Source organism: Protopterus annectens, chromosome 2.part1 (genome assembly GCF_019279795.1).
Source record: "Protopterus annectens isolate FY-2018-M chromosome 2.part1, PAN1.0, whole genome shotgun sequence".
NCBI classification, from domain to species: Eukaryota; Metazoa; Chordata; order Ceratodontiformes; family Protopteridae; genus Protopterus; species Protopterus annectens.
The window spans coordinates 559,392,907-559,417,212 of NC_056729.1; the positions used below are offsets into that span (position 1 = coordinate 559,392,907).

Here is a 24,306-nt window from a genome sequence, read left to right on the forward strand (position 1 = left end):
GTCTGTCCTTATTAACAGGTGGCCTTGATGGAGGAAGGGTTTGAAAGCCTCGATTGCATGTATCACTGCCAGCATTTCCTTTTGGTTTATGTGCATGTGTAGCTGTCCTTGAGACCATAGGCCTTGGATACATTTGCCCTCCATGTGAGCTCCCCAACCTCGGTCTGAAGCGTCCGTGGTGATGGTTTGTTTTATTTTTGGTTTGTTGAAAGGCAACCCTCTGTTGGACTGGCAGGCCTGAGCCCACCACAGGAATTCCTTTTGAAGGCAAGGAATGATTGGTATCAAAGTTTCCAAACTGTGACTGTGTTGAGACCATACACTCTTTAGATACCATTGTAATTTTCTCATATGCAGCCTGGCCTGTGGTATCAGAATTATGCAGGATGCCATGTAACCCAGGGCCTGCAGGATTTTCCTTGCAGTAAGCTGAGCTTGTCTTGTCAGATTCATGAAGTAATCCGGAAGTTGTTTTGTTTTCTTCTGTGAGAAAGGCCATTTGGGTGGTTGTGTCTAGATCCGCACCCAGAAAGGTTATCCTTTGGGATGGAACCAGTCTTGATTTTTGGATGTTGACTGTGTATCCCAATGCCTGTAGTAGGTGGATGGCATAGGCCAAGTCTTTTATCAAATTTACCTTGTTGTCCGCTTGTATAAGGCAGTCGTCCAGATAAGGGTAGATTTGAATCCCTGAAGTCTGCAGTGTGCAATTACTGATGCCAGGCATTTCGTGAATACTCTGGGCCGTAGATAAGCCAAAGGGCAATGCTGAGAATTGATAATGCTCTGATCCTGCAAGAAATCTGAGGTGTCTTCTGCAGTTTGGTCGAATAGGGACATGCAGGTATGCCTCCTTGAGATCTAGAGTCACCAGCCAAGACTCCTTGCCCAACATGGGAAGAAGCTGCTGTAGGGTCAGCATCTTGAATTTTGGCACAATGAGGTAAGTATTCAGTGCGGACAGGTCGAGAATAGGCCTCCATTGATTTTCTTTTCTTGGTACAAGGAATAGTCTGGAGTAAAATCCTTGGCCTTGCTCTGAAAGTGGTACCTTTTCTATAGCTTTCATTTGAAGCAAGTTGTTGATCTGCTTTAAAGCCTCTGCCCTCTGATTTGGTGGTAGGTTTGGCATTCCGTTTCTTTTTGGCAAAGTGTGGAAGTGGAACCTGTATCCTTTGTCTATTATTTGCAGTGTCCATGTGTCCCTTGTAATACGATGCCAAGTTTTCGAGAATAAAGCAAGCTTTCCGCCCAAGGGTGCTTCCAGTTGAGCCCTGGTGGGCGGAATCAGAGTAAAGTCATTGAGCCTGTCCTGGTGTAGTAGTTGTTGTTGCTGCTGTTGCACTACCTCTCTGGTTGGCAGGCTGCCACTGACGGCCTCTGTAAGAGCCCCTAGATTGGCCTCTGCCTCTGGGGCGTCTGTTCCTGTCTGTCTGGGCTCTGTCCGAGTCTGGAAAGGACCAATTCTTAGTAGGCCAGTTTCTGCTGAATCTCGGTGGTTGTACTTGTAGGAAATCCTTAACTGTTTGCACAGATTTTGCCTTTTTTCATACTTTTTTAAGACCTCCTGAGCAGAGGAGCCAAATAAATTTTGTTTCTCCATTGGAGCATCCAGGAGTTTAGCTTTAACATGGTCTGGCAAAGATTGTTCCTTCAGCCAGGCATGCCTACGAATAACTGCCCCAGTCATAGCTGACCTAAATGAAGCCTCCAATGCATCATAACCACACTTTAAGAAATGATTACTAACCTGCTGTGAGTTGTGTACCAAATCCTGAAGGGATTTACGGTCAAGGGGCTCAGGAGAAGAAAGCTTCTTGTTCAGTTCATCTAACAAATACTCTTGGTACTGTATCATATGAAATTGACAATTTAGTGCCCTGACGGAAAGAGTTGCAGAAGTATATACCTTCTTTCCCCATCTCTCTAAAGCTCTAGACTCTCTTTCAGAAGGTAGAGGATTTTTGGCAGTGGCAGCCGCAACCCCTTTAGGGCCCAGAGTAATAGTTTCTGGGTCTGCAGAATGGGCTTTATACAGATGAAAATGAGAATCCGGGACCCTGTAGTATCTATCAGGTTTGGCAGGGGCCGGGGGGGAGAGTATCAGGGGCTGTACTGACATCACTGTACACATCATCAATTACATTCAAAACAGGAGGTATAGCTAAGGGCCTATGCTGAGGCAAATGTAAACAGGTCCTTAATCTTTTTCTAGAATCACAGAAATCCTGACCTTGCCATTGAAAATGCTCTCTCATGGAGTGTAGAGTCTCACCAAAGGAAAACTCTTCAGGAGGGGAGGCCGAAGGGATAGATTCTTCTGCATCAGAATCCTCATAGGGCGAATAAGCCTCCTCCTGGTGGTCTGACAACTCAGAACCATCCGAGGACTCATCTGAAGAGTGTGGGTCAGAAGGCTCAGTCCTGGGCCTTTTGTCTGGTGGAGGGTGAGAGGCCCTGTCCGGGTGAGGTTGTGAACCTCTTAATTAAAGAAATAAGGTCCTCTGCAAGGCTGAGGATCTGAGAACTAGAGGAAGGCCTCTGGGATGTAGTCTTGGGAGGCAAAGCTTTGGAAAGTTTAGCAGCTTTAGCCCTAGAAAAGGCCTTAATGGACATGGAAGCAGGGGGCCTAGCTGCCCCACGTGCAGGAGTAGATATGTCCAAAGGTATGGTGTCGGACATATCCTGGGCACTGGTTTCAGTAGGTAGCTCGGTAGCCGACTCAGCCGGGGCCTCCCGGGCCTCGGTGGTCGGTTGAGTGGATTCGGATGAAGGAATCTCTGAGGACTCGGTTTCGGCCAAAACCGAGACACTCGCGGTAGGCCTTACCGTGGTTTCAGCCAAAACCGCGGGCCGCGAGTGTCGGTCCTTGTCCTTCCGTTTTTTCACCAAATGTGATGTTGGAGTCTCCGACGGCATTTTATATGCAAAACTAAACCCAAAAAATTCCTCTGCAAACTCCGACCGACATCTAAGAGTTCGTCGGTTGAAGGAAGCACAGGCTGAACAGGACGATACGTTGTGGTCTGGGCCTAAGCAAGGAAGGCAGTAGGAATGGAAATCCTTATGAGGTATTTGTTTCCCACAAGTTAAACAATTATTTACTTTATCTGACATCGGCTGAGGCAAGAAAGAGTCCCCAACGGGGTACTTAGCTTTTTCAAAGTTTTCGGTAGCTGAAATCACTGGATCTGACTGACCAGCACTTGCGAACAGCTTCTGCTTCGGGCACCGCACGGCAAGAAAGACTGAGGAAAATGGCGTCGGCTGATGCTTTTATACCCCAGACACTCTGACGTCGGGGAAGGTGCGACATCAGCCGAGGCCAGACCCAGACTTTGGAATCCGGCCGACCGAAGGGCTGCCTGAGGCAGGACAACCCCATATGTTATGACTGCAGATGCATCCTTGAAGGACATCCAGGACTGCAACAGTGAATACACTCGAACATCTACATTTATGGTGAGTGTACACAACTGTACTATGTTCTTCATGTTTCACTGTTGCAGTTATTACATTTGGGTAGATTCCCAAAGCTATGGTTGGGAGGAGAAATTTAGATAGCATTAGGGCCAGCTATAAGGCCCTGCAAGACTGCAGTGGCAAAGTCAGCTCCGGATTTAGAAAAAATTGACAAATGATAATGCTTGGTGAAAGTATGTACAGAACTCCAGGTAGCAGCTTCTAGGATGTCCCTGGTAGGAACGCCTCTGAGAAAGGCTGTAGAGGTAGATGCAGCCCTGGTGGAGTGAGGTCTGATCCCCTGGGGGATAGGTTTTCCATGGTGCTTATAGCAGAAATAAATGCAATGGCTTATCCATTTAGAAATGGTTTGCATTGAAACAGCCTTCCCCTCTGCTCCTGCAGCAAATGCCACCAGCAGTTGTTCATATTTCCTTTGTTTTGTCCTGTCCAAGTAGAATCTAAGTTGTCTGTGCACATCTAAGGAATGCAGTATACGTTCCCCTTTATTCTGTGGATTGGGAAAGAAGATTGGCAAATGAATGGACTGATCAAGAGCCACACTGGATACCACCTTGGGCATGAAGGATGGATTGGTTCTGAGGGACACCCTGTCCGCATGAAAGATGATGAAAGGCTCCACTGCCATAAGGGTCTGTAATTCAGATACCCTTCTTGCTGAAGTGACTGTTAAAAGGAAAGGTGTTTTCCAAGAAAGAAATTTTAAGTCTGCAGTAGCAGCTGGCTCGAAAGGAGGTAGAGTGAGTTTTACCAAGACAAAGTTAAGGTCCCAGGTTGGGGTTGGAGCTCTCCTGGGTGGTCTCAAATTTTTGGCCCCTCTGAGAAACTGCTTGAGCAGTAGATGAGAAAAGAGGGGAGGTTCTGTGTTATAATGAGCTGAAATGGCTGAGGCGTGGATTTTAATGGAGGAAAAAGACAGGGCCTTGTGAAGCATCTCAGTTAAGTACTATAAAATCTGAGGTCAATTAGGCGCTGCTGTGCTCATCCCTTGAGATTGGTTCTAGGAACTGAATATTTTACATTTTTCAGCATAAGATTTTCTAGTACCAGGCCTCTTTGCCTCTAAAATATATCCATCACAGGTTTGCTGAGGGATGGTAAAGGAGAGATTAAGTAATTAGCCAGGATGCAAGGTTCAGTGTTAGAAGCTGAGGGTGCAGAATTTGGTTCTCCTGCTGAGACAGCAGGGAAGGGGTATGAGGCAGGTGCCATATAGATAACCGTGACACATTGCGCAGGAGGGGGTACCAGTGTTGTCGCGGCCAGTCTGGAGCAATCAAAATCATCCTTGGTTTGTCCTGTTTGATTTTTAGTAGTACTTTGGACAGCAGAGGCAGAGGGGGGGGGGGGAGGCATAGACTGATGGTTTTTTCCAGCTGAAGGACAGAGCATCCATTTTCCAGGCTTGTTTGTGGGGAGGCCTTGTGCAAAATTTGTCCAATTGGTACTTCTGGGAAGAGGCAAACGGGTCTATATCTGGGCTCCCCCATTTGCTTGTCAACATGTTGAAAATCCTTGGTTCCAGTTTCCACTCGTGTGGGTCCATGAGTTTTCTGCGTAGTCCATCTGCCAGTGTATTTAATTTTCCTGGCAGGAATTGAGCTTTTAGGTGCACTTGGTAGCTCAGGGCTGTGTTCCACAATGCCATGGCTAGTCTGCAGAGGGGGTAAGAATGTGTACCCCCCTGCTTGTTTATGTACCACATAACAGTAGTGCTGTCCGTCTTTACCATTAGTTGTCCTGGAAGAATGTGGTCCTTGAAGGCTGTCAGAGCATTCTGTACAGCTAACATTTCTTTTTGACTGATATGTAGGTGCATTTCACTTGGGTTCCATTTGCCCTGAATGCACTTCCCTGCCAGGTGAGCCCCCCATGCATAGTCTGATGCATCTGTTGCTAGGTTTTGGGTGGCAGGGGGTAGTGTGAAAGGTAGTCCCTTGTTTTGGTGGCAGGCCTCTGCCCACCAAAGGAACTCTAGGCATAGACAAGGTATGATAGGAATAATTGTTTCTAGGTCTTGAGAATGTTAACATCATAGGCTTTTTAGATACCACTGTAGTTTCCTCATATGCAGTCTTGCATATGGAATTAGAAAAATGCAGGAGGTCATGAACCCCAAAGGCTTGCAGTATTTGTCTTGCAGATAGCAGGGTTTTTGTGGCCACTTGTTTGAAGTAGGTTGTCAAATGAATTTGTTTCTCTGGCGTGAGGTAAGCCATCTGAGAAGTTGTATTCAAGCTTGCTCCCAGGAATATAATTTGTTGAAAGGGTACCAGGTGTGATTTCTTTTCATTTATGGTGTAAGATCTGAATTTGACAATCGTCCAGGTATGGGTATATTTCTTTGCCTGCAAAATGCAATAACTGGAGCCAGGCACTTTGTGAATATCCTGGGCACAGTAGATAAGCCAAAGGGCAGTGCAGAGAACGGATAGTGCGTGTAGCCTGCTTTGAAGAGTAGGTATCCTTCTGCAAGATTCCCTGATTGGGATGTGCAGGTATGCTTCTTTTAAATCTATTGTTGCCAACCAGGCATCTTTGCCTAGCATAGGAAGTAATTGGTGAAGGGTCAGCATCTTGAATTTTGGAATCTCCAAAAAGGTGTTTAGAGTAGACAGGTCAAGGATAGGATGCCATGAATTGTCTTTTCTGTGTACCAGGAAAAGTCTCGAGTAGAAACCTTGTCTCTTCCTCTTCTGGTACAAGCTGAATAGTCCCCATGCTTAAGAGAGAAAGTACTTGTTTTTGGGCCTCTGCCCACTGATTTGGGGGTAGGTATGGCCACCCGCTTGGTAATGGCAACGTGTGGAAGTGAAATCTGTATGCCTGGGACACTATATTTAAAACCCATTTGTCCTGGGTAATGAGTTCCCAATTCTTTGCATGAAGAGCAATCTTTCCCCCCCAAAGGGGCAGTCAGTTGATAAGTGCTTGGAAATTTTAAAAGGAAGTCATTGAGACAGTTCACCATAGGGGGGAGTCCTATTATTCCCAGATTTGGAAGTGGAGGCCCCCCACTGCTTAATTCTGTGTGTCCCCTGGGACTGAAACCTGTTTTTTTTGCTGTGTCTGGATTTGGCTTGAGAAGACCTGGAAGGGACTGGAAAGGACCAATTCTTAGAGGGCCAGTGCCTACTAAATCTAGGAGGCTGAACTTGTAAAAAATCTTTCACAGTTTGCATAGATTTAGCTTTATCTTCCATCTAAAGAACTTCCTCAGCCTTGTTGCCAAACAGGCAGTCCTGATTTAAAGGAGCATCCAACAATTTAGTTTTGACATGATCAGACAAATATTGCTCCTTAAGCCAAACATGCCTTCTGAGCACAGACCCAGTAACATCAGCTCTGCAAGAGGCCTCTAATGAATCAAAACCACATTGCAAAGTATGTTTTCCAACTTGTTCAGCAGAATGCATTAAATTCTGTAATTCTTTATTTACCACACAGTCGGGAATCAACATCATTTGCTGTTTAAGCAGTCCAATAACATGTTGCTGATACTTTAACATATGAAACTGGCAGTTTAAAGCCCTAATGGCCAAGGTTGCAGAAGTGTAAACCTTCTTACCCCATCTATCCAGTGCCCTGGAGTCTCTATCAGAAGGGGTAGGATTTTTAGCAGTAGAAGCCTTAATGCCCTTGGGTCCCTGTGAAATAGTTTCTGGATCCGCAACAGGATTTTTAAAAAGGAATTTGTGGGACTCAGGGACCCTGTAGTATCTGTCAGGTTTTCTGGGAGCAGAAGGCAGGGTATCAGGGGCCAAACTAGATTCCGAAAAAGCATCATCAACAATGTCTAATACAGGAGGAATAGCTAAAGGCCTATGCTGAGGTAGGAGAAAGAAATCCCTAAGCCTCTTTTTTTAATCAGAAAAATCCTGGCTTTCCCAGTGGAAATGCTCCCTTAGAGTATGTAAGGTTTCCCCAAAGGAAAAATCCTCAGGAGGGGAAGCAGAGGGAATGGAGTCCTCTGCATCAGGATCTTCATAAGTAGATAAGGGCAAATCCAGATCATCAGAAGAATCAGAAACAACAGAATCCTGATCAGAAGATACATAATCAACTTCAGTCCCAAGCCTCTTAGAAGTGGGGGTTGGCTACCCCTGATTAGAGTTATTAGATCTTCAGCCATCTTTATCATTTGTTTTTTAGGCATAGAGGCCTGAGCATGTGGCCTGGGCATCAGTTTTTTAGGCATGGATCAAGATTTAGGCCTAAGTAAAGAAGGAGGAATCGGTTTAATATGCAAGTCCATAGGCCTGAATACACCCTCAGAAGCCGGTGCCTGCGCAGTGGCTCCGGACCCATCCAAGGTAGAGACGTCCGTGAGTTCCACAGTTGAAGCATCTCACGACATACCGGACTCTGAATGGGTCTCAGTAGAGGCCTGCGAATCAGAAGTAGTGGTTATCAGGGGCTGTGAAAGCGCCTCACTGAGTACCGGCGAACTGGCTTAGGAGAAGCGTCATCGGCAGTTCTGGACCTCGGCAGCCTGTCTCTGTCTTTATCTTTGCGTTTTTTTCGGAATCCTGGTAGTTGGATGGCTAACCGACAACATTTTTGGATAACTAAACCAAGAACCGAAATATTTAGAGGCAAAAATATACCAACGACGGATAGTGTGCTGATTAAATAAAGCACAAAACCAACAGCAAGGTACATCGTGGTCAGGGCCTAAGCTAAGGAATACAGTATGAATGAAAATCTTTATGAGGTATTTGCTTTCCTCAAGTAATGCAATTATTAACTTTTACTGACATCGGTAAGGAGCAAGGAAAAGTTTCGCCAACGGGGTACTTAGTTTAGTTGAAGACTTCAGTTCTGAAACTCGAAAAAGAAAATTTCAGGAGTCGGCCGACCAGCACTTGCGAACTGCTTCTGCTTTGGGCACCGGACGGCAAGAAAGACTGATGTAATGGTGTCGGCTGCATGTTTTATACCCCTGACAACCTGACGTCATGGAAGAAGGGACATCAACTGACGCAGAACCCAAGACTTTGTTAATCACGCCGACTGACGGCGACCTGCAAGCAGATAACCCAAATGTAATGAGTGCAACAGTGAAACACGAAGAACATCATTTGATACAGTTTCACGTTTTTTTTTTTCAATATATACAATAAATGAATATAAAACAAAGGATATAGTGCTAAACTGCTGTACTACAAATTAATTAATTCAGCAATATCACATGATAATTAGGTGTTTAGATTAAACATGATTTTATTATGACAGCTAAGGATATGTGGGAAGAGACAAAAATATAATATACAAATTGCAAGTTGGAAGCTCTTGATTATGGACAGGGATACTAAGATACACGTAGGGAATATGTTCTAGTATTTAATACTATATCTAAGTCAGATATCTAATGAGAGGAGAAGCTGTAAACCATAATTAATAAAGAACTGAAGGAATTTATCTGGGGGAAAGAGGGCAAGAGTTAAGTGGGATAAGTTATTTCTACCCACAGTACAAAGTGGTTTAGTGTTGCCAAATTTAAAATTATACTTTAGAGCCACACAACTAAGGTTCATATATACAAAACACAAGCAGATGACAATAAATTAAAGCAGAAAGAATTGATTTTGAAATAAGTGGGGGTGCAGTAAACAAAATAAAGAGAGAGTAGTATTCTGGATGCAGGCACTTGAGAACAATAACCATACAAAATACTAAATTTACAAAGTAGTGGATAGTATTTTGAAAACTAAGTCAATAAAGCAATGGAGAAAGCAGATTTTACCAATAGGGATGGTTGCAAGTACAGGCAAATGAGGAAAGAGGGAGCTGGAATTTATATGAGAAAAATTAGCAAAGGAATTGAGGTATTGAGAGCAAATAACTAGTTATGGAAAAGTCACAGTGGAATGAAGACGAGCAGATGTTTGGATTGCATGTAGGAGACTGCCTTCCTAACCAGGTATTGATAACAGAGAATAGTTAAAGAAAAAGATATAGGAAAGTGTCAAATGAAAGAGTTTATTGTTGAGTCTAGAACAAAAGCTGTGGTTAAGAAAGGGATACTTAGTAAGCCATACAAAATTATGCATGATAGCTAAAAGAATCAATCTGAAGATGTTAGAAAAGACTGGGAAATGAAAATGGAAAGGCAATATACAAAGAAACGATGGGAGAATATTTGTATGGCTAACACGTATGCAACAAAATCTAAAAGGTTTAAGATTTTTGCATGGATATATATTTTATAGCCCAAGCAGACTTCTGAGAATCTTTCTAAAGGTAGACAGCAATTGTTGGAGGTGTGATGGGAAAGACAAAGAGATTTTGGGCCAGGGTTTTTGGGAATCTAATGAGTTGTTAGATTTTACAAGGTACTTTAACAAATTATTGTAACTAAGGAAATTATTCTTTTGAGCTGTGATATAGAAACTAAACTGCCTAGATTTTAGTAAAGCCCTGCTAAGTTTAATACTGTTGGATGCCAGAAAAGGAATTGCTAGAAAATGGAAATCAAAAGCTAAACCAACTATAACAGAATTATTCAAACAACCAGAAAACAAAATATGTATTTAGAGAAGTATTTAATAAATATCTTTTTTGGGTATGTAGCCTTGTTGTACATGTATGTAACTGAATTACTGAATGTTGTACAGGACTTAAAAGAATTGGAAGTGGAATCTTTAGAAAAGGGAAAGGGCAAACAACATAGAAATAACAGAATCCGTGGGAACAATACCTGCAGCATAACGTTCAACAGGAGGATTGAAATTTCGGGAACAGCGGGACTTGAGCTAATGTTAAATAAAGTCAATGTTAATGTTAAGTAATGTTAAAATTAATAAAAATGAACAAATAAACTAAATATGTATAATGCATAAACAAATCTATGCAATAGTTTTTTTTATAAACGTATAAGCACCCAAGTCACTATATATGTGAAGTTAATAAAGGTGTTTTTTTTTTTTTTTTTTAAAAGTCTAATGTATAGGTAACCATCTGAGCAAATCTATATTTCTTCAGGAAACAGAGAGATTCTTTTATAAAAGCCTTAACTCCTCATTCACCCTAATGTAGAAGTAATCCAGAATCAACTATTCTTTATCCAAGATTGTGTGATAAAAGTCACAGCTCCCTACTCTAATTTGCTTCAGTCTGTGGTACTGTATAATAGATAATCCTACGAAAAGTCTCAAGCTAGGTCTCCTCAATAAAATCCAGGTTAGCCTCAAGCAACAAAGTCAGATATTATTACTCGATCTGCTGCATACCAAAATGGCAGTGAAATACAGGACCACAGATGAAGATACAGGAGTAAATGGTTCTCTGAACTGTCCCTAATGACTGTAGAGAATCATGTATACCACATGCAGAACCGATGTCATGCAGATCTCCAATTATGTAGTTTTGCTCCACAGTGGACTATGATGAACATAACCACCAGCTATAACTCCCAGTTTGTAGATTCTTAACAACAGCAAAAATTATCAGCTCTATGCTTGTTCAATAAATTATTTTTTTACACATCTTAAAAGCCACTATGGGCAGATGATCAGATATAACATGGCCTTATTACACATGTAACATAAGACCATTATGAATATTAATCCAAAAGCAGTATTATATTAATACATATATAAAATAAACTAAATATGTGAGTAGTTTAATAAGATAAGCTAAACTGACAAGTAAAACTAGCCAATCTACAGACATAAAAAATTACAGGGATCAGCCTGATTACATGAACAAAACAAAAGTATCAGAAGACGATGAAACAGAAAAAGTTAACTAAAGCCATTCTAATCTGCAGCCTAACCTAAAGTGTGAAAACCCTATAACAATATTAATGTGGAAAATACAAAAATGTCATACATGGAGACGGCAGCTAAATGAATATGTTGATTAGAGCACTCATATGTTACTTATTTTCTTATTTATTTATACTTTGTTGTGCAAAGTATTTGCTAGTTACATGGTCCAGGAGACAATTGAGGAGACTAGCCCAATTTCCTGACTATCCCACAGCATTCTTTACATAACCACAGGAAGCAGCTCGTTAAAGCTTTTAGACTTAGGTTCATAGGTTAGTACTAGGCTAACTGCCCTTGCGAGCTATTTAAAGCCTAGCCAATTATCCCTTGTGAGACGCAAACCCTGTACCTTGAGTTTGTAAGGCAAACACCTTAACCATTAGGCCACCCTCCCAACCCCATATACTTAATCTTCTATGCGAACTATCACTCATAATGTGAAAGTTTTCAATATGGGTAAAATTTAGCTGCTGGATAGTGATTACACTTCCTGAATGCCAGCAAAGAAGAAATTTGGAGAGCATGGAAAATTGTCCAGAAAAAAAAAGAAAAAGCCTGGGCAAGGAAAAACATTACTGCTGTTCAGCAAAAAGCATTGAAGTTGCAGCTTTTCTACAGTGGATGGTTTCCAGTAATTTTTAGGAAAATTATACCAAATAGTGAGGTGTTTAAAGTAAGACGCACACTGATGGGATACAAGGTAAAATGACAAAAAAACATGAAAAATAGAAGCATCTTTAAGTAGCCATTCAGATGAGCTGACATAACTGCAGAAATCAGAAAGTGAAATGAAGGAAGGATTAGCTAAACATGAGGCTTCCCAAGAAGTGTTTCAAACATAACAATTAGAAGACGCAGAATGCAAAGAAAATCTGACTTTTTTTTTTTAGGAAAGAGTACGTTGTATTAATTTTATGCAAGTACAAATAAGCAATTGCACTGGTGTCCCACATTAAGATCTGATAGGAGATTACTAGGCTACCGACCCGGAGGTCATTTTAAGCCTAGCCGTTTCATCCCAATGTAATACCATAGAAATGCTAGTCAATACCCAAGACTCCATTTAGTGATGACTGCTCATGTCCAGGAGGGTTATGGTCTCTATCTCTGGTAAGAATTTACGGTTCCTCATCCACTCGTATAGGTTCCTCTTGAACAGTGTCATCGATGTTTCACAATTGATAGCCTGTTCCAAAGATGCTGCAGTAAGTGGGAGATAAATCTGTCCCTCCTGCATGACCTATTTAAGTCGCTGGCCATATTTACGTCCCTGGCATGGTTAGCCTAGTCCCAAATGATTTACAGCTATGTAGCAAGTTCATTAGGTTTGGGTCTTGGATTGCTCTGTAGGCCCTTCCCTAATTTTACAAAGACTGAAGTCTAGATTACTGTTTTTAGTTTAAGCAGATACTGTTTTAATTAAAAAAGACTTACAAATGTGAGAAAATGATGAAAAGAACGAAAATGCTATTTTTCATGCATTTGCAAAGTTAACTAGTTTTTTTTTTTTTTTTTTTTAATACAGAACCACCTTCCTTTATCTAAAGACAGGCAGCCTGCAGGTGCAGGCAACTGCTCATATTAGGTCATGAAAATGTGTTCTGGGCAACCTTTTCTATGAATCTGCTAAAATGTAAATTTTAAAGGGACACCAGAAAGCAGTCCCTTGAAAATAAAAGTACAGTCAAAAGCAAAGCCTGAAATTGTGCTAGGCATAAAGTAAAACAAGAAATGAATTTTGAAAGTATAGGAAGTAAGTTATACCAGCAACTGCCTTCCCCAGCAGCCTTAGCATTTCAATATACTAAATGCAACAGTGCACTATTTTATTTATTTACTAAGGTTACACAGTGTACTTTTTCTAAAAGTTAAAATCCACTGTCTACCCAAAGCCTGCAATCTTTTTTCACATCTGAGAGTGAGACAGATATAAGGAAAGAACAGACAGCCTTTTGAGTAAGTGAGAACACAGGCTCTAACATACTCATCAGTATGGATAAACGTAACTTTAAAATATGTAATACCTGTGTATGCTCCTTTCTTAGAGGTGCAGTTATTCTTTGGAAACTTTTTTTTTTGTTTTTATTATTTATAAAAATTAACTGTGTGTGTTTGTTGTGAATTAAAGATATGTAGGTTTTGAAAAAACTAACTAGCTTTTTGTTTCTTGATTGCTCTTAATCAAATGAAAAGTCTGGAAAAATGTGACATGCATTTATATACAGATGAAAATAAGCCAATATAAGATCAGTCTGCCAGACATACGTGTGAATATATGCTTCAAAATGGAAACATGTATTTAAAACAGTTGCCGTGTATAATACATGGGAGTATTAGAATGTTTGTTTTTGTCAGTGTTAACAAGGAATTTAAATTGCCTTATGGGTACACACCAAAAAAGGGGGAAAAATGACAATAATGACAAAATATCTGACAGGAAGGGGTTACTGGTAGGGGATTACTCTCTTACATGTATTTCTGCCAGCTAAAAGTACTGTCATGGACCTTGATAAACTTTTGCTATCAATAAGCCTTCAGAAGGGATTATTATTTATGAGTCAGGAATGTTACCAGGTTTGCAGTAGACAGGCTTTATCTGGGGGCCATAGAAGGGAAAAACTACAGCAAGAAAAAGGTAGACTTATGGAGGCATAATGCAGTTATTTGATAAAGATGTGAATTCGGTAGCAGGAACTTGGACAGAATTTACTTATTATTACACACAATAAATAACTGGCTAGAATGGATAGAAATTATATTCCGCCTGTGCATGTGTACTTAACTGAAAGTTTGGAAATTAGTGGATAGCAACATTTATTAATTCTCCTGTATAATGGTCTATTTTTATTTTTGTCTGTCGCTGTTAAAATAGAACAACATTCCTACAGTCAGCTGAAGCACACTGCCAAACTAACATTGTCTTAATATATATACAGGAACAAAACTGACAGATTCAGTTATTAGGCAAAAAACAAAACAAAACAAAAAAAACTTTCTTTAATTCTAAGACAGATGTGAAAGTAGGATACTTACCTCTGATTCACACATGTGGTCTTCATGAATTCCAGGAAAAGATCGACGAAACTCTTTGACCCAAGCTTTTGCACTGATTTTTGATCTTCCTGTTAGATTTAGTGGGACATAATTTTCCGGGATTACATTTAAAAGCAAAGTAGAAACAACCTGTAAAGACAGATGCAATTATGACAAAGAATTCCTATGAGATCAAACCACATTTCCTTAGCTAAAAAATAGCCACCAGGATATATTTCTTCTTACAGATACCAGCAGAGGAAGAACAAAACACAAAAATATTCATCCTAGCTAAAACAAACATCAACAAATATCTACATACAGATATCAGAAAATGCATCTGCTGCTCTTATAAATAAATTACGATTACAATGTTTCTATAAAGTGATGGAAGTAAGAATATAAAAAGTACCCATGTTTTCAAAGCTTGTACAAGAAGAGAGACCATACATTTCATAACAGAAATTCCTAAACTATTTCTACCTTTCTACAGCGGCATCTTTTACAAGAATGTAGATTCTGATGTGTGCACTCACCATAAGTGAAGCTCTTTGAGATGGATTTCTTAAGTGGAAAGAGCCAATGGGGTCTAATCTTCAAAAAGAATTCACCTAGTGGGAACTGTACTTCGGGGACTCATAAATGCATCCATATACTTAGGCTAAAGGGCATCACTGCCAAAGAATCCAGTTATGGCACACAAATGAACCAGGAAATACCATTACTTAAAAAAATTGTGTAAATTTAGGGTTGAGAGACCAAAGAACTGATAAAATTTCAAATTATGAACTATACACACTGACAATTTGGTCTTGTCTTAGTCATATTAGAAGGAAGAACAGCAAGTCGATACACAAAAGGACCTCAGTTCAGAATTCTCTCATGAGGACTGTCATACAGGATTACAAAACAAAAAGTATACAACTTCAAGGGGACTTCTAGAACAAGTCCAAGCAATGGAAAATGTTCTAAAGCAATATCAAAGGCCCTAGGATAAGGCAGCAAAATTGTTCAAGAATCAGTGTCCAGGAAGATATCTTTACTAAAAGAGGCTAACTCTATAATAAATGTCCAAATTTAATGTTCTGTGAATGTCTGGAGAGTCTTTTTTTAAGTAATTTTCACCCCTATGACTGCCAACCATCAAGCATTCACCCAAATTAGACATACCTCTTTTTTTTTCTTGAGCAGATGGACTTTCAGGAACCAAGGTGAGAGCTATACAAGGGATATCACTCAAGCAGACATAAGGGTTCCATGCGCTCTTGGTAGCATCCTGGTATTTAAAGCATTTGAATGGTGTAACTGCAGTCCTTCAAGTAATATGCATCACTACAGAGGCCACAGCTATAGCTGGGACAAAGAGTGCCATGGGTAATCCTCAAATCTGCACCTGCCCCCTCAACTAGAGTTGAGGACCAAAACAATCTTTAGGCAAAGAGCTATTATGTTTTTAACCATTTTTTAAACATCCTTATTATAACATCTAATTTTAAACTACAACATGCAATCACAAACACTAACAGAAAAGAAAATTATACCAGTTTCCATTATTATAATCACAGAATACCATTTTTTCACAATTTTATTCACGTGTACATTACATACATTGCTGAATGTATGCTTTCCCTTAAACCTCAGCCTTCCTCCTGGAGATTATTCTGCATGTATTGTTCCCCAAAAAATCCATTTAATCCTATAAAATTTGCTCCTTCCCTTTTCTAAATATAAACTTTCATTTTATTTTACCTCCTTTGCAGTATTCAAAACTTCCATTATAGTTGGCAAATATTTTGATTTCCATTTCCTGGCAATTATTTTTTTGGAAACCAATAGCATTAAATTAAGTAAGGCTTCACTCTGTCTAGGCAATTCAGATCCTACATCCCAACTCAAGAGTAAGATCCAAAGTTAATACCATTTCATCAAAGCACTCTTTGGGGAACTTTTAAAATCTACTAATGCATCACATTCCTCAAAAATATACTCCCAATTACTTCTCTCTTCTCTGTCACATTACCAACATTTGCTATCTACCCAAGAAAAATCTTCTGAAATATACTTATATAAAAATACCAATGCAAACACTTCCATGCAAAATCCTACCCCTTCTGGAATTTGTAGCATACCTGTTAGACATACAGATTTATTCCTGCTGTTCCTTTGAAAATTGCCTTTCTATTTTCTTTTCCCATTTTTCCTAATCTCCTGTGATTGATTCTTATTGTTGTGTAATATTTTATATAACCAACTAATTCAGCATCTTCTGCTAAAGACTCAACTAAAAATTCTACCACAGTCGGTCATTCGTTTAGCACTCCTGTCCATTGCATCTAGCCTACACTCTTATCAGTCGCTATAGGGAAATAAATTGTTAACTTGCATCATCCCCACTCTATTATCTTTCTCTTTCTAGTTATTTGCTCCTAATACATTGGTTCCTTTGTTAATTTCATTCAGTAAATTCCATTTCTCTCGATTATTCTGTATACCTGTACTTGCAGGCAACCCTATTGGTAAAATCCTTTTTTTCCATTCTTATACTGGCATAGCTCTTAGAAACACTGAGGAAGGAGCTTTGCGAGGTATTAAACTTTGTTTTATTGTAATCCTGAGTTGGTTGAGTGTTTCCTTCACTGCATTTTCTTTGTGAACATTATAGCTCTTAGAATATCTTCTACTGCTTTATGGATATCCAGTCCAAGGCAGTAGAATGAGGCAAACACAGTTTTAATTTACTGATTTTGTCTAAATCTTAGACTTTTATGAAGGAAACCTACTAAACACCTCATAACTTTTAAATACTAGATAAATCACATGACAGTTTGTGAGTACATCACATGATCCAATACATTTAAACAGACAGTGAATACATACATAAATATTTTAAAACTGTAAAAAGAGCACATATACAAAATACATTGTTTAACAAACTGTTTATGTTATCAAAAAATAACAGACCTCATCTTAACTAGACTGCCGACGGAAACTGAGTCATTTAAACATGGAAACACTGTTGCATTGAATGTAAGCTCCCAGAAAAGGTCACATGCCTCTAAATGAGTTTTCCAGTCACCACCTTTCAGGGACATGACTACCTTTTCCAAGATAAAAAAACTGAAACTGAACAAAGTTCTGGCAGGTAACAGATTATCTATATAAAGCAATTGTTGCATCATGCGACTTAACGCTGTACACATGCCTGTAAATGCATTTCTTCAAAGTGCATTCAGTCTTTCCAAAGAAGAATGCACCATAAGAACTGCACTTTGAAATATAAACAATTCCCACAGTTCTACATGAAAAAATCTCTGCACTTTACTACAAACTCAGGTGGCAAGTGAACTTCATTCTCAAAAAGTATAAACAGGCATTGTACACAGTGGAAAACAGATTTACCTTGGTGTTATAGACTGAAAACATACAATCTGTAAGCCACTGAAGTAATCTGCAGTAGTCTTCTAGAAAAAAAAAGGCAGGAGGGAGCAAAAGACCCTCAAATATAAGGCTAGAGTCACTTTTACCACTTGAATAATCAAAAACCTAAGACAAACCAGTTTACATTTCTATTCAAAGTGGTGGCTTGGAAATCACTGCATGGATTTCCTTCACAGAGTCACTACGGTTAGAGGATGGCTTCACAATGATCATGGATTTAACAGGCAAATCCAAAAGGGAAATGCGATTCTACCAAGCTGTAGAATATATGCACTACTCACTAACGTTTTTGTTTTTCTAGGAATTTTAACTGTCTGTACCTGCTGATTATTCACTCTCATGCCACTTGTGAATTCCCCAGCATAAAGCTGAGTACCAGTGACAGGACGGTTATCATCCAGACAGCCTCATTCTTCTGTTGCTTCTGTTCTCATCAAAAGATGTGAGCAATGACACTATTTCTACCTCAAGCCCTAACCTCATCCTTTGAATTTAACCTACCTCTGCATGTTCATGCTCCTATTCATATGCTTACGAGAGCTACAGTCACCAGTTTGGTAAGACAAGCTTATGTCCGCTATTAGCTGTAATTTCATCACCTACAAGCCTATGTTTGCATATGATAAAACAGCCAACCATACCATCAATCCCTCCCTGAAGGTAGAAAAAAAAAAAAGAAGTTATGAACTTACCATAACGTACCATCTGAGTAATTGTACTTCATTTGTCTTCAACCTGTGGGGTATATGGATCCGAGCCAACAAGTTCACAAGCATCTGCTTCGAGCTCCAAGTTCCACCCCTACCCATAATACACCACTACCACCTTCCTTCCCTCAGATCAAGATTGCTGCCCCTAACAAAGGAACCCGATCCAACAAATATCAAAATTCAACTTCCACAACAAAGCCCCAAAGGGGATACTTTAATACCTACAAAGCCAGCAGGTTCGGGGGAAGGTGGGAGGGATGGTTGAAGGCAAATGAAGTACAACTACTCAGATGGAACATTATGGTGAGTACATAACTTTTTTATCTGAAGTGGATGACTTCATTTGGTCTTCAACCTGTGGGACAGAGTCCCCAGCTACTTATACCCTAGGGTGGCCCTCATGGAAGGATATTCTGAAGCACCGCGGAGCCAAAGGATGCCTGCCCTCTAGATACCAAATCCAATTTATAGTGAGAAATAAAGGTATGAGATGAGGGACCAAGTAGCCACAGAGCAGATTTCATCCAAGAATACCCTGGTCCAGAAGGCCGCTGACATGGCCATAGACCTTGTAGAATGACTTCTAACCTGCTCCGAAAGGGGCAAGCTCCTGTCTCTGTACACTTGAAAAATACTGAGAGAAATCCATTTGGCAACAGTAACCTTGGAAATGGGTTTACTCAAAAACGGTTTAGAGAAGGACATGAGTAACTGATCAGATTTTCGGAAGGACTTGGTTCTGTGCAAGTAAAAACATAGTTGTCTATAAACATCCAGTAAATGCAACTTGTATTCACCTTTATTCTTGCAATTTGGAAATAAAACAGGTAAATTGATAGTCGGATTTATATTCGCTTCAGATGCCACTCTGGGAAGAAAGGATGGGTTAGTACGAAGAAAGATCCTGTCCTTATGAAAAACCATGTACAGAACCTTGACAGACAATGCCTGGAGTTTGGAAAGTCTTCTGGCTGAAGTGATAGCGACCAGAAAAGCTGTCTTCCAGGATAGGAATTTTAGATCTACAGTTGCCGCCAGTTCAAAGAGCGGAGCAACTAGAGCTTGAAGCATCAAAGTAAGGACCCATGGAGGAACGGGTCCTTAACTAGGGGACACAAGAGAAAGGTACCTTTGATAAAGGCTTTGCACAATCTAGAAGATGCCAAAGAAGACATTTTCACCAACATGAAAACTGGAAATGGCTGCAAATTGTACCTTCACTGTAGATGAGCTAGCCCCTTACTGAAAAATATTTGCTAAGAATTCAAGGATGGCCTGGATTGGGGCCGAGAAGGGATCCAAATTTCTTTGAGAAGCCCAGATGGAAAAATGCTTCCATTTACAGAAGACAAACCGGGAGTCCTGGCAATTAGGGTAACTGCAGCAGCCAAGCTGTGAGCTTCAGACTGACCAGGTTTGGGTGAAAACCCTCTGGTGGGTGAGATATGAAATCTGGATTGGGATCCAAGATCCACGGAGGAGCTAGAAGATGAGACCAGAAGAAAGGGAACCACACTTGGCGAGGCCAAAAGGGGGCAATGAGGAAGACTTTGCTCCCCAGTCGACAAGCTTTCCGCAAAAATCTCGGAATAAGAGGTAACGGAGGGCAAGCATACAGAAGACTGGAAGGCCAAGCATGGACTAGAGCGTCTCTACGGGATTCCCCCGGCAGAGGGTTCAGAGCAAAAAACTCGCTGCACTTTGCATTGGAAGGAGATGAGAAGAGATCACAGCAAGGCTATCCCCACTCTAGAAAGATCCGTTCTGCTACTGAAGGATTCAGAGACCACTCATAAGGCATCAGGATAGAACAACTGAGCCTGTCCACTAGAACGTTGGAATGTCACAGAATATGCGTTGCCACTAGAAAGCGACTGGTAGAAATCACCCATTCCCAAACTCTCATGGCTTCGTGACAAAGGGGGTAGGACCTAGTCCCTCCCTGCTTGTTGATGTACCAGAGTACTGACATGTTGTCTGATTGGATTGCAATTGTTCCCAGAGGAAGAGTGGCATGAAAGGCCTGCAACACTAAAATGAATGCTCTCATAAATGATATGCAAGCTGGTCTCAGTCGGACCACGTGCCTTGGACTGCCCTTCCTGCGCAATCGCCCCCCACCCTAGCTGGGATGCGAACGTGGTCACAGTGGCTTGGGTCGAGGCTGCAAGAAACAAGTGTCCTTCGAGAATATCCACAGAGTACATCCACCACAGAAGGGATGCTCTGCAGGCTCTGCTTAACTGTATTGGGTGTCTGAGTGGAAGATCCAACAATGACCACTGAACTGCCAGAGTTCACTGTAGAACACGCATGTGCAAACGAGCGCATGGGAAAAGTGTAATTGTGACCGCCATAGAACAGAGGGCTCATAACACAGCCTTTGCTGGTGGCCGAGACAAGTGAACAATGGCCGACACATGCAACCTCGGATTTCGAATTCTGTCTGGGCTTAGGAAGACATTTGTCTGCAAGGTGTCTATCCATATTCCGATAAACTCTATGACTTAGACAGGTTGTAGGCAAGATTTGGCAACGTTGACAGTAATGCCTAGATGATCTGCTAGGTGTAGAAAACAGTCCCTGGCTTGGCAAAGTAGATGCTTGGTGGAAGCACCAAGGAGCCAATCGTCCAGGTAAGGGAAGACCTGAATCCCCTGGAGTCTCAGGTGAGCCGCTACTACTGCTATAACCTTGGTGAACACCCTGGGGGCTGTGGTGAGACCAAAGGGTAGATCTTGAAACTGATCATGATTGTCTCCCAGCCTGAAGCGGAGGAACCTCCTGGAGCTACTGTGCATCTTTATGTGGTAGTAAGCATCCTGGAGGTCTAATGAGCACATCCAGTCCATCCCTTGCAGGTAAGGCAGGATGGACTGAAATGAGACCATCCGGAATTTTTCTTTGGCAACAGACAGGGTCAGGGTTGACAGGTCCAGGATGGGCCTTAGGTCCCCCATCGTTTTTGGCACCAAAAAGAACCTGGAATAAATGCCGAATCCAAACTGGTCTCGGGGGATGGGTTTGATGGCTTGTTTCTTTAGCAGCTCGATAACCTCTAGTGCCACTGCCTCCCTTTGCACGGGTGGTACATCTGGGAGGTGTTTGGGTGGTACTGGGGGAACTGTATAGCCTCGGGATATTATTCGTAGCACCCAATGGTCTGATGAAACGGACTCCCATGCCGTCAAAAGCAACAACAGGTGACCCCCGACTGCCTCCAGAGAAGGGAAGTCGGGCAACCCCTTAGGGTTGCTGCACGGGTCTGCCCAAGAACGGTTCTTGAGACCCAAAAATTCACGGACCCCCTCTGCCCTTAGGGCAGCATCTGTCTTGACCCCCTCTGCCTCTAGGGGAAGACAAATCCTGAGCATCCCGGGAATACTGAGACTTCCGGAACCACATCTTCTTTTGCCCTCTCAGATTCCAGGAAAAGGATCTTTGAGGTTTAGACAAGCGGATCCCAACAGCAGACAGTGTCTTCCTGTCCTTCTCACTCTGGACCAATGTGTCGCAGGCAGTCTTATGAAACAGGGAAGAACCTTTATAAGGGGCATTTGCAAATGACTCCTTGAAGGGCTCTGGGAACTGACACAATCTAAGCCAGGCGTAGTGCCTCATGGCAACACCGGACCCAGCAGCCCTAGCCACTCCCTCGGAAGCTTGAGAGAGAAAGCGCATGGACGTATTAGATACAACTGTAAGGGTGGCCATTCTCACGGAATAAGTGTTCTTATCCACCTGCGAAGTGGACCCCGGGGGCGACTCAGCGAGTTCCTTGACAAGGTCTTGCTGCAGTCAGATAACATGGGCCAAGTAGTTCAGCGCCCTTACAGAGAAGGTTGCTGATGCATACGTGTGCTTCACTAAACGGTCCATCAACCAGGACTCTTGGTCGGGGGGATGGGCCGATGAACTTTCTTGAGCCAGTTCCTTCTTGGTGGCTGCTGCTACCACCATTGTGTCTACAGGAGAACCCTTGTTCCATGCAGGTCTGTCAGAAGGGGGGCTTAAAATTTTGTCCGGGCATTTTTGGATAGGCTCCACAGTGGTCTGGATCCTTCCAAGCCCGTAAAGTGATTAAGTCCACTAGGGGGTCCACAGAAGGGGACACCCAGGAAGTAGACGGGCCACACCAACGGCCTCCAGGAATACCGACTCATCTGAGGAAGGTTTTGGGGTGGACCAACCTCCACACTGGCACAATAGTTCCATGATGTCTCCAAAGGAGACATCCTCAGGAGGTGATCTGGGGGAACCTTCCCCTTCCCCTAAATCGGTGTCCTCGGTGATGGACTCCGGGGAGGAGTCCAAGTGCCTCCTTTTGCACGTATGCTTGTGGGGAATCTCTCCAGTGGGACTCTCTGGAGAGGGCTCGCAAGCGGGCTGATGTTCCTCAAGGGAATCCATCTGAGGCACTTCGGACACGGTCTGTCCCAGGGATAAGATGACCGGAGTCACACCAGAACCAGCGGGAGTTGGGGTGGAATCTGAAGAAACTGTCAAGAGTCTCGATCCGATGGACAGAATCCTTTCCACTACATCAAATGCTGAGGGTGAGCAGACCGCATGGGACTCCAACACAGCGGTCACTTTCCCCGGGTCAGACAAGTGGACCAGAGCCGGTCCCAAGGGAGGTGGAATGCCAAGGGGATGGCCTGGATCCAACAAAGTCAGCGCCGATGGGAAAACGTACACCCCCTCAGATCTGATGCTAAGGCTACGGCTCCGAGAGATGCTGGGATCCGAACTAGTCGGATCCGACGAACTCAAGGCAATCACCGACGTAGAGGTTGTAAGTACCATCGGCGCAGATGCCCTGACTCCAAAAATCCTTGGATCCATGTATTCCGAAGCGGACGGTCAGATCGGAGAGGGAGAAATTGCTGAAAGGAAGGGGAGCAAGCTACCCCCTCCTGCAGGAGAGGGAGCTGGAAGAACTCCCATCCGGATCTGGATCCGAATAAACCTCATCATCTTATCCATGTCTTAGTTACTAAGAGAGGCTACGGGTGGCGCACGACGAGGCGACAGACTCCGATCTAGCCGGTCGGTGTGCAGATGCCCTGGAGGAAGACCTCAGCTCCTCCAACTCTGGAAAGAAACATGGAGATCGGAGCCGAGGGGAGACATGTCTAGAAATAACATGAACCTTAGTGGAGGGTCTGCTGGGGTGGAACGATCCGGGCACCACTTCCTATGTTTCTCGGCCTTGTGACCTCTGTCATGCTTTTTTGAATGGCTGGAATCCCCTTCCCTAGGCCTAGAAGAGGGAGGTTGAGTCCCAGCCTGAGAGGGAGAGACAGAGCTAAAAGTAGTAACAGGGATGAAAGGAGTGGTCACAGCCGTGACCGCAGGAGAAGAAGTGGTTGCCTCAGTGGCAGGGAGGAGGCCCTTCAAAACAAGTTTAGCCCTGCGGTCCCCTCAGGGCTCGTGAGTTAAAACCCACGCAAACACTGCAGTCTACAGAAAGGTGGGAGACACCCAGACAGACAACGCACAGAGTGTGGCCATCGGCGGGCTACAACTTGTGGCCACACTCTGTGCATTACCTGAAAACTTGTTTAGGCTGATCAGCCATAGCAGTCTAAACTACCTACTGAACTACACACTGCTAACTTATTTATTTATTTTTTTTATAAACTCTTCAAAACACGACCCACAGAGAAAGGGGGTTGGAGAGGGGTACTATCCTGACTCACTAACACTAAAACTATAAATCCTATCACCAGAAAAAAACTAAGTACTCACGATACCCGGAGCTCAAAGATCAAGATGCTGATCGCAAACAAGGCAAATGATATCAGAGGGAAGGAAGGTGGTAGTGGTGTATTATGGGTAGGGGGAGGACCTTGGAGCTAGGAGCAGAT

The 24,306-nt window shown here is 42.3% G+C and overlaps 1 protein-coding gene across 1 annotated transcript in view; it reads right to left on the bottom strand.

Annotated features, from left to right (window-relative positions):
* POLR1A (RNA polymerase I subunit A) overlaps window positions 1–24,306 on the bottom strand; it is a 2,269,619-nt gene that overhangs the window by 1,316,095 nt on the left and 929,218 nt on the right. Inside the window, exon 15 of the mRNA XM_044062330.1 lies at window positions 14,289–14,438. Coding sequence (XP_043918265.1) covers window positions 14,289–14,438 — 150 coding nt within the window. The remainder of the gene's footprint in view (window positions 1–14,288; window positions 14,439–24,306) is intronic.